The 11,565-nt window shown below is 35.3% G+C and overlaps 1 protein-coding gene across 4 annotated transcripts in view; it reads left to right on the plus strand.

Annotated features, from left to right (window-relative positions):
• TRIM37 (tripartite motif containing 37) overlaps nucleotides 1–11,565 on the plus strand; it is a 126,104-nt gene that overhangs the window by 98,390 nt on the left and 16,149 nt on the right. For all 4 annotated transcript variants that reach the window (XM_044676679.1, XM_044676680.1, XM_044676681.1 and 1 more), the window contains 4 exons: nucleotides 2,828–3,133; nucleotides 7,312–7,443; nucleotides 8,592–8,781; nucleotides 10,913–11,031. In XM_044676679.1, coding sequence (XP_044532614.1) covers nucleotides 2,828–3,133; nucleotides 7,312–7,443; nucleotides 8,592–8,781; nucleotides 10,913–11,031 — 747 coding nt within the window. The remainder of the gene's footprint in view (nucleotides 1–2,827; nucleotides 3,134–7,311; nucleotides 7,444–8,591; nucleotides 8,782–10,912; nucleotides 11,032–11,565) is intronic.

An 11,565-nucleotide genomic window follows, 5' to 3' on the forward strand; every position in this document is an offset into this window, starting at 1 on the left:
TTCTGTTAGGTGTCTCTGGGTCTAACAACTCAATAAATATATGAACAAATATTGTAAACATTCTGAGCTATTGTTTCAACAAATTATGTGTGTTTTGCAAGGATTTTTGTAGGCTTAGAAGAAATTACAAGCTCTCAGGTGGGGTTCTATATAAATGTTACTTATCAAGTGGTTTTGATGAAAGAGAGAGAGAGACAGAGAGATTGTTTGCTGATCTGTGTTTAAAAAGATATTTTCCTAAAAAATTATGTCTTTCAATAATTTAGCCTTAGTTATCAAGCTTACTTGGAATTCTTTTAGATTCAAGAAAACTCTTTTGCATGTAATAACATAAATATAATGGAATTAAAGTTAAAGTCGTAACGCAACGCATAACTTGGGGGGGGGTTGGGGATGAATCAGTCTAGATAGCTAATTTTCAGCAGAGATCACTTTGAAGCATCAATTTGGAAAAAAATTTTTCATCATTCTGTATAGGAATGTTTAAAATATCTAATTTATTATTTTCAATTTAATTTAGCATTTTTTAAATTCTTAGAACAAACTTTAACCTTTTCTTAATGATTTTCCTCAACCTCTTGGTCACTATCTTCTCCCTTTAATCTGAAATAGTACTTTGTTCCTCTTTCTACTCTTCTCTTTTCCTTTAATATTTTATATAATAATTCTTTGTATTCTCTCACCCTCTCTACTTGATTGTAATGCCCCTCAGGAGTTGGTCCATGTCTCATCTCATCTTTAAGACCCTCAGGTCCTGAATCATAGGATTCTTCTATACACAGCAGATACTTGATATAAATGTTTGTTGAAGTGTTAATGAATTGGTTGCTCTCTGAGGTCCTTTGTGCAGCTTTTCTATGATTCCATCATTTTGAAAACACTATTATTGTGTTATAATACAGAACTATCCTTAGAGCCTAACAAAATATGCAAGGCTGTTTGTTCATATGTGCAATCACTCCAACCCCAAATTTCTGGCGTTTTCTAGTTTCTTACGTCGACTTTTAATACTTTTTCTGACTCTTTCCTTGCTGTGTTAACTAGCACTTTTTGTTTCTCTCACTGTACCTGTCTGCCTATCACCTTTTCTTTCGCCTAAAATCTTGCAATGGTAAAGAGATCTTAGGAGTAAAACTGCATGTTCTTTTAAACTGTACTTATTTTAAAATACATAGGCTTTTAGATAGGATCATAGGATTTAGAAAAGGAAGTGACTTTATCTAGTATTTTGAGGACTTTTTGTTGCATTCCTGATTCTTGACTTCAAGGATTAGTAGTGCAATAGAGCCCAAGGGGAAGCCAGAAGATTTAGGAACAAGTCTTGTCTCTGCCCTTTGTTAACTATAAGCATAGGCAATTCGGTTCACCTCTTTAGGGTTATTTCCTCATTTATAAAATGGGGATAATACTTGGACTGCTCAATAATTATGTTTTATGAGGCGGGGTGGGGGAATGCTTTCTTAGTAAAGCATTATATACAAGTGAATTTTGGTTATAATTTTTTTAACCTTTAACTTCTATCTTAGTATCAATACAGAAGACCAGAAAGGGCTAGGCATTTGGTGTTAATTGACTTGCTCGGGGTTACACAGCTAGGAAATGTCTGAGGCCAGATTTGAACCTAGGACTTCCTGACTCAAGGCCTGGGGTCACTACATAGCTGCCTTGCTTCTATTATTCTTTTTTTTTTTAAAACCCTTAACTTCTGTGTATTAGTTCCTTGGTGGAAGAGTGGTAAAGGTAGGCAATGGGGGTCAAGTGACTTGCCCAAGGTCACACAGCTGGGAAGTGTCTGAGGCCAGATTTGAACCTAGGACCTCCTGTCTCTAGGCCTGGCTCTCAATCCACTGAGCTACCCAGCTGCCCCACTTCTATTATTCTTGATAAGTGAAGTTGCTGGATGGGTTAAGATGTTATGAAAGATAACTAATTGACGGAGTCATTCCCTTGTTTTAGATCACTTTGGAATTTGAAAAAAAAAATCACATATTGGTGACTTAATTAGAGTGGAACAGAAATAGAAGACTGTTTGGTTCTAAAATCTCTCTATTTGTCCTTTTAAAAACAAATGGCTGTTATGTATTTTTTATTCTAAGTCTTAGCATGATTAAGATAGTGGCTAGTTCCCTTTGCTTTTTTTCTTATTCTAGTGGTGAAGCAAATTTGCAAATTAATATATCGTCCCTAATGTGAGTTCTTTTTTCTCATATTAGAACCTATTGAAAAGCTAGCACAAGTTTATTACTTTAAATATGTTGAGCCAAAGCTTTCATTACTTTACCACATTCCCACCCCCAACCCCTTACTTTCTGCCCTAGTAGTAAATCTAGGCAAATGAGGTAATAAGTGACTTGCTCAGGTTTACACAGCTAAGAAATGTGTGATTCCAAATTTGAATTCAGATCCTTCCAACTCTAGGCCTAGTTCTTTATCCATTGAACCACCTTGCTGCTCCTTTAACCACCATTTAAGAAATAGAAAACAATATATAATGAACAGAATTAGTTGCCAGAGGTCCTACATTTTATGTTCATAAGGAATTTCCACAGTTTAATGTCTGGGGGAATGTGACTTTTAAGCTTCTCATTTTGAAATTATCTAATTCAAAAATTCAAGAGTCATAGGCTGATTTGAATGATTGGGTTGAATATGGTTCAAATGAACATATTACAGGTTCAAATGTGACTGTGTATTTTGATGTTCAGTAATGCAATTATGCATACTTTCCTAGATGTTACTATTTATATATCTGTGGCATAGGATAGGAAATAATTAAATGTACTATAAAAAGCTTTAATTTTAAGGCAGCTTGTTTTTCTCCCTGAAGCCTCATATGCCCGAAAAGATAAAGATCAAAGGAGACAACAGGCAATGTGGAGAGTGCCTCCAGACTTGAAGATGCTAAAGAGACTCAAAACACAAATGGCTGAAGTGAGAAGTAAGATGTCTGATGTAAAAAACCAGCTATCAGAAGTAAGAAGCAACAATGCTGGATCCTGTGATGTCCAGTCCAACTCTTTTTCTACTGATCAGTCTTTGGCTGCCTGTCCAACAGAAAACTGTGGCAAATTACAAGATTTGGGGATGGAACTTCTGGCAAAGTCATCAGTTACAAGTGGCTACATCAGGAACTGTAAGTAGAAAAGGAACTTTGAAATGTCATTTTCCTATAAGACAGTTTTGAAACTAAGTAACTAGAAGCACTGATAGACAGACTAGTGGAAAGAACCTGGGTTTAAGAGTTAGGAGATGAGGGGGCAGCTGGGTAGCTCAGTGGATTGAGAGCCAGGCCTAGAGACAGGAGGTCCTGGGTTCAAATCTGGCCTCAGACACTTCCTTGCTGTGTAACCCTGGGCAAGTCACTTGACCCCCATTGCCTACCCTTACCACTCTTCTGCCTTGGAGCCAATTGGACTCCAAGACAGAAGGTAAGGGTTTAAAAAAAAAAAAAGTTAGGAGATGGGTTTATCAGATCATCTCACCTCTCTGCATCTTATTTCCGCCTCCATAAAATTAGAACATTGGACTAGATGATCTTTAAAGGCCTGCCCAGTTCTAAATAGAATAACGCTATGGTAATTTGAAGAAAAATAATTATTTTTATAAACTTCATGTTCAAATGAACTTAGAGCATAAATATCTATAACTAACTGCCTTTTAAAGACCTATTTTAGTGGGATTAAGATGGAGTAATGGGAACTTTTTGGTTGTTAAAGGGTTTATTACAGTGACCAAATTTGAGAATTAGATTCATAGAGATAGCATTTGATTAGTATGAGTCCTGTGTTGGACCATATGTCTTGTCTGAGAACCTTTTGAGCTTCTTGTCTTTTCACTTATTAAATCAAAACAACAATCACCTAAAACTTCTTATATAACTATTTTTAATATTTCAGTTTTGAGGCAGCTTGCTGTAGTGGATAGAGTGGTAGACTCGGAGTTAGAGAATCCTGAGTTCAAATCTAGCTTCTGACACTAGTTCTATAGTGCTGGGTGCAAACTGGGTAAATTGAATCTGCCTTAAGACAACCCCCTAAGTTATGGTTGCATGCCCATGGAGAAAGTTCCCATAACAAGAGCTTCTTAAGCAGCCAGTTTCAAATTAGGTTTTTATACTACATAATGAAGTCCATTTTACACCAAAGCCAGATTCCATAAACATCATTTAAACAATTAGAAATATCAGTGTCAAGATGGTGATATTTTAATGTATATGTAGAAGTAAAGAATTTAGCTAGTTAAAGCATTTATTAACGTCTTAGTTATTTGCCAGGTACTATAGTAAGCTCTGGAAATAAACAAACAAGAAAACAAGACAGTCCATTCTCTCAGGGGTTTACATTCTAATAGTGGATGAAAAATCTTAAAGAGGAGCTGGGAAACTGGTGGGGTGGGATGGTCCCCTTGCAGAGGTAAGGCAACTGGCATGAGAGAGTAAGCTGGAAGTAAAGTGAGCAAGCAGTAAGGTGAGGCTTCTCAAGACATAAAAGGCTCCTCAGAACAGAGTTATCCTTAGATGGACAAAGCTGCTGTCATGGAGGTGGAGCAGATGGTAGAGTGAAGAGGAGGTGAATTATATCTTACAGATAGTCTCTAAAGTGGTGAATTAACAGTGAAAGAGGATGAACCTATAGTCTCAATACAGAAGCCACCTGTCCTTTGTTTTACCATTTAGATCATCTGAGAAATTATTGATTTATCTTCTTATGCAAATGTTAATTTTTTTTTGAGGGTTATGTATACTTTTACTCTTGGTCAGTCACTATCCATCACCTCATCAGAATTTTCCCTTTATAAGTATTGCTGGCTCCAGGACCCAGTGCCTAACCTCTTGTGCTTCCCATTATTTGTCTTTGGGCCATAGTAATGTGTTTTCTGGGTCTATGATTAAGGGTGCCCTATGTTTAGTCCCTTAGAAAGAACAGGAAATAACTGCCCTGGGACATGTATGGGCATTTAAGGTGCCAGTTTCCCTCTTATAAAGAGAAAAACTTATAGAGGAGCACTTTTTTAAACCATCCCAATAAACATTAGCTATAAGAAAAGTAAGTTGGAGGGTAGGGTGGATAAGGTGGAATAGGAACCAATTTGCTACATTTTGAGTATGATTTAGACTAACATCTGGCTCTAAGGAATGATCATCTTGATTAGGAACTGAGTGAAGGTAGGTAATCGTGAAACAGCTACTTCAAATTAGTACAAACCTGGTTAGAGTATAACAGTGAAGCTTTCTGAACACTCTTAAGGTAGTATGAAGGCAATGAATTAGAAGAGATTGATTCTGAAAAAGGAATGTACTGAAAAATAAACTTGGTCTGTTTTAATAATTTTGCCTTGTTTCAGTCATCTCCATCCCTGAATCCTAGGCCATTGTCTTAAAAGCTTTTTAAGCCAAGTGTCTTTTCAAGGCCCAAATGGTAGGAGGATGGGGTGAAAGAGTTGAACAAAGCTCTCTGTAGGAAAGGGGAGAGAGAATCATCTGGAGAAAGGTGACTATAGTGACTAAGCATCTTTAGTAGTGGCTACATAGAGAATTGGAGAGTGGGAATATTTTATTCCTTAGAATAGATGACTGTTGAAGCATGATTTGATTTGAAAGGTTGGCAGATTCAATATTGACAAGATTTCATTAAAAATTGGTAATTGCTGCCCAGTGACTCTTTTGTTTCTAATGTTGACTGATTAGTTTTAGCCTTAGAGTAGGATGCCCTTTATATCTAGTCCTTTACTTTGAATCTATATGAAAACACTATGTTTTAGGTATGTTTTTTATAAGCAACTACTTCTGGTGTTTTGTTTCTACAATTGACTTCATTTTTATAGGTGAAATTAGTCCATTAACATTTAAAACAATAATTGGTTTTCCTGCCATTTGATCCTTTATGTCTTTTTAAAAAATCAGCCTTAGAAGTTTTTCTTTTATTTTTTTTCTTCCCTTACTCTTTGCATAGCTTTCCTTCTTTGCACCAAACTCAGATTAAACTTAACTTTGCTTTAGCATAATCTTACCACTTTTTCCTCTTATTTTGACTATCATCATTTATTTTAATTTTTTAAATTTAAATTTAAATTTTATTTTAAATTTTTTGTTTACCCTACCCCTAATATTCCAGAAAAGAGTTTAACTTGGGAATCCTTTTCTCCTCACCACCTCTATCTCTTCATTTAATTAAATTCATACATACAAATTTATTCATTAGGTTGGGGCTCTTTTTTGATGGAATAATTTGAGGAAAATGCAACACCATGTAACAATGAATGATTATCTAAGATAGCATGTTAATTAAAAAAGGTTTAAGAGTCTACAGGAATCCCTTAAGTTTTGTGCAATAAACTACTTTTGGTAAAGGGTTTCATATTTATTATTTGGGCATTCATTATAATATTTAAGTTCAATTTGTCTCTTTTATTGAGGTATATATTTTCCCCCACTTTAAAAAAAGGGTAAGTGCTCAAAAAATCTTCAAGAAATATTATTTTACTTATTAACCTCCCTTTTTTTCAGTCTTTTAACAACAAAAAAACCCAAACCCTTTTTATTTTAGTAACAATTTTCTTAGATAAAAAAGACAAGGACTAGGCAATTGGGGTTGAGTGACTTGCCCAGGGTCATATGGTTGGGAAGTGTCTATGGTAAAATTTGAACCCAGATCTTCTCAATTTGACACCCAGCTCTCTATCCACTGTGCCACCTAACTGCCCCTCGATTACTTTGTTTTAAGTTGCTCATCTTGTATGTCAAAAGTGCAGTTTAATTTTAGAAGCCTTGTTAGGAACGAATTTGAAGTTTCTGTCTCTATTGAAGAACCATTTTTCTTGTGATAGAATAAATTAAGTTTTGCAAGATAGTTTATCTTGGGAGTGCTGGGCAAATTTTGACTGAGGAAAATATTTATATAGGATGACATTAGTGCTCATCTAGACTGTACGTCTCATTATGTACAGAGTACAAGTGAATTATGTACAAGTGAAGTACAGAGAAATAATGTGATTTGCCCAGGATCAAACAGGATTAGAACCCATTGCTTCCACTATTCCATGTGCCTCTCCTTCTGAGGACATTGCTTCCTAATTTTTTTCCCTGATGAATTCCATTTCTTTTTTTATAAGCTGAGTTGATAGCTGAAACTCATTTGATGCTGCTCTCTAGAAGGGTTCTTAGAAGAATCCTTTATAATACTTTAAGGAACAGAAACTCCTTTTGGAGACAGTTACTGGAATCCTCTCTGTAGAGGAAGGCAGAAGACCTTACTGAGACAGTATTTTATATCTTATTGTATACAAAAAAAGACTATTAACATGTCCTTTCAGCCACAAATAAGAAAAGCAATTCTCCGAAACCTACTCGATCTGGTACAGCTGGAAGTTTGTCTCTAAGAAGAGCAGTAGATTGTGGAGATAACAATCATCGCCCAAAGGCAGACTGTCAGACTTCCTCTGAAGGTAAATCTGAAATGCTTAGGTAGATGTGTATAGGAATGTTGATGCATTTTTATTGCTAGACTGCAAAAAAGAAAAAAAAAAACCTATATGGGGAAATGCTTCTTATTAAGCATCTTCTATATACAAAGCAAAGGGCCTAAGTATTAGGAGTATTAAGGGACAGTTTCTGTTTTCAAGAACTTATAATGGGAGGGGGCAGCTGGGTAGGTAGCTCAGTGGTTTGAGAGCCAGGCCTAGGGAGAGTGGAGGTCCTAGGTTCAAATCTGGCCTCAGACACTTCCCAGCTGTGTGACCCTGGGCAAGTCACTTAACCCCCATTGCCTAGCCCTTACACTCTTCTGCCTTGGAACCAATACACAGAATTGATTCCAAGGCAGATGGTAAGGGTTTAAAAAATATAAAAAAAGAACTTATAATGGGAGAAGACTATCTACACATAAATAAATAACAAGGGAGGAAGAGATTCAGGAGAGATAAGATTGAAGGCGAAGTCTAAGGCGTACTTCTGTGAGGAATTTAATGAGGATGAGGCTGTCTACATTTGTGGGGAGACTCAAGGAAAGCTTTCAGGAGAAAATGGCATCTGAGTTGGGCCTTTAAGCAGGAGAGGGAAGTCAGTGAATAGAAATTAGATAGAGGAGTTCATTCCACTTAGTGAGGTTGGAATGAGCAAAGGCAAAGAAATAGGAGGGAGAATAGGGGATGGAAAATTAGTTCAGTTTGGTTGTGAGATAGAGTATGTCAATGAAAATATTATTTTCTATGAGAACAAGAGAGAGGTTGGAACCATATTGTATGCTTCTAACCCTAGAATGTCAAGATCAGTACTTTACACACTTATTCAGTAGGCAGTAGAGAGCCACCAAAGACTTTTGAGAAGTATTTTATCCTGTATCTTTTTATACTTGCTAATAATCAGTTTATGTTTTTTGAAAAGAAGGTAATGATTTAAGTCCAAGCTGAGCCCTTAAAAGATAGGTTGGGCTATTTTTAATTCAATCCTCTTTCCTTATTTCTAAACGATAATATATTTTAAATTTGGGAATCACAGGCAAATTGTATAGAGACTTAAGAGAACTTTTAATGTCTGTTTTCATCAGATGTATTGATTTTACCACAATAAACCTTTGAATATTCCATTTCTTAAGGGTGCCCTGGAACCTCACAGTCTGGTAGCAGACATAGCCCACCACGGGCTTTAACTCATGGCAATATCTGTGAGGTACTGCCCAAAACAGAAGATAGGCAGTGTGAAGTTTTGGATCCAGATGTTCTGATTGTTTCAGGTCTAAATGGCTTGCCTGCTATGGAGAAGACAAGGAAAATGGTCACATTGGGGTAAATTTAAGTCCCTTTGTTAACGTAATGCATAGAATTATTTTTGTTATCTCTTTAAATATTTTACTTCTCAATAAGTGCCATCATATTTTACAAATTGAGTTTGTAGTTTTTCAACTCTTTAAGAAGAGAAATAGAAAAACAATTATAATAATGATAATTATTATTATATACTTAAAATTATTCAGTTTCTATTTCCTGATTTTTATTCAAAAAAGAAAAAGACAGTTCTAGATGTAAAAAAAGCAAAAATGAAAGCCCATTTTAATTGAAGTAATATTATAGTAATAGTCCTACAATAGGAATGGATTTGCTTTTTGTCAGTTTTTTTATAGCTATTTTGCATTTTTATAATCCTTCATATCTCATAAAGTTCTATATTTTAGGTACAGTGAAGACCTTCTAACAATTTGATTTCTGCTTTTTTCTTCCTATTAAGTATATAGAGTTAGAATTTCTAAGTACACATTGGTTAATGCTATTTATTCCTCTTCTAGAAGACATGGATTCTAATCCCAGAACTGTCAATTTACCCTTCCATCCTTTTAAGACTGATTTCATCATTTTTTAATTCTACTGAATGAGACATTAATTATCTATCAGCTTTCCTACTTGCATGAAAATGCAGGAAAATTTTAAACAATAGAATAGCCTTTATTGGATCTAATTGAAAAGATCTTTGAATTAAGCTTGGGAGACCTTCCTTAAGCTGTCTTGTCTACAAGGGGACAGGTAGGTGGCTCAGTGGATTGAGAACCAGGCCTGGAGATGGAAGGTCTTGGGTTCAAATGTGGCCTCATACCTCCTAGTTGTGTGACTCTGGGGAGATCATTTAACCCCAATTGCTGAGCCCTTACCACCACTACTTCCTTGGAACTGATACCTAGTATTGATTCCAAAACACAAAGTAAGTGTTTAAAGAAGAAGCCATTTGTAATTAGTTTTAAATAATTGTCAGGTTAGATAATTATGGAAGTTGTTTGGTTATGCTACATCACATATGTTTTATTCTTTAGTTCAGTATAAATTGCTTAAGTAAACATTTTATGGTGATTGGGCATTGTCTTGCCACCCACTTTACCTAGTCTGTTTTTATGCACCCTCCTTTTGAATTAGGATAAAGCTGGCTGTTTAAGAAATTGTTTTTAATCTGGCAAATTAAATTGTAGAAGCCTGTTTTCTTTACTGCTTGAATAAATGCGTCACGCCTGTTCTCTAAGGATTTGAATAGAGTGGTGTTATCCTATTGTGCTGCTGGCCATATGTAGTTGGTTAGCTCAGTTGGTAAGAGCAAATAAATCCAAAGTTACAAATTCTGCCCTTGGCTAGCTAAGTACCTTTGCTAAAGGCTACGTACCTCTGACATGGTATCAGTGCAAGCCTATTCCCACCATGAGGAAACAGGCCAAGCATGTAATTTTAACCTCCTGGGGTTAGGTCACTAATGTTATTTCTGTATTTTTACAAAGAATGGCTCATTATTTTGTAAGAAGATCTGATAGTAATGATTCAATCTATACTGGTAAATATCCACAGATAATCCACTGCCTTAACTTTATAATTATTCATCAGTGATTAAATATTATCTCCATTTCGCACTTTATTTTACATGTTATACATTATTTATTAATGGGAATAATTTGTTAGCCAAGACAGTAATAGAGACTAAATTAAAATATAAAGTGGTGTTATTTTCTAGGCCTGCTTATTCATATTTTTTCAATTTGGAGGCATATGCAAATTATTTTAAGTGAATAAATTTCAAAATTAAAAAGGTAGAAATCATACTATAGTTCCATGAGTCATGCTGGACTGATACTGAATTTTAAATATTTATGTCTAAACTTCTTAAGAGTTTGTTGGATAAAAGTTCTCTGTAAACCACAAATCTCTTTAATATGTAAAACAGTAGAATGATAGATGTAGAATTGAAAGGAACCTTAGAGGTCAAATCCAACACCATCATTTTACAGATATGGAAACTGAGGTTCAGAGGTTCAGTGACTCCCTGAGAGTCATACATATTTAATGATGTCAATGAGTTATTAAGAAAGCATGCTATTTGTTTTTGTGATAAAGACTTTCAAATTTGAAAATGTAATGAAAGAATATCTCTTTACCATATCCCAAGGTCTAATGCTAAAGGCTGTCGAATAGAAGGGACACCAATTACTGATATGGAAAACAATTCTGAAACTGGGGAATTACAAGCCATACTTCCTGAAGGGGCTTCAGCTGTGCCTGAAGAAGGTAAATAAAAGTTGAAGTTATAATAAGTGACTCTAAAGTAGTAATGAGATAGTAGTTTCTTAAAGTGCTTACTGCATAAAGAATCTTTAAGGTAACCTTCAATCTGAGCATAGCATTTTGGTTTATGAATTTGGTATTTGCTAATTACACACAGCATCACAGATTTTTTTTTCTTCTTCTTCTTTTTTTTTTTTTTTACCCTTAATTTCGGTGCATTGTCTCATAGGTGGAAGAGTGGTAAGGGTGGGCAATGGGGGTCAAGTGACTTGTCCAGGGTCACATAGCTGGGAAGTGGCTGAGGCCGGGTTTGAACTTAGGACCTCCTGTCTCTAGGCCTGACTCTCACTCCACTGAGCTACCCAGCTGCCCCCCACAGATTTGTTTTTTAAGAGGTTATGTGTATCTGCAGAAAGAGGCATTCTGTATTAGGTAAATTAGTAAAGTGACATCATTGCTTTTTTCTGGCCCTTTATAATTATATACACAGTCTATTGTATACATGTATAATAAATATATATATATATATATATATAT

Source organism: Gracilinanus agilis, chromosome 4 (assembly GCF_016433145.1).
Source record: "Gracilinanus agilis isolate LMUSP501 chromosome 4, AgileGrace, whole genome shotgun sequence".
Classification (NCBI taxonomy): Eukaryota; Metazoa; Chordata; class Mammalia; order Didelphimorphia; family Didelphidae; genus Gracilinanus; species Gracilinanus agilis.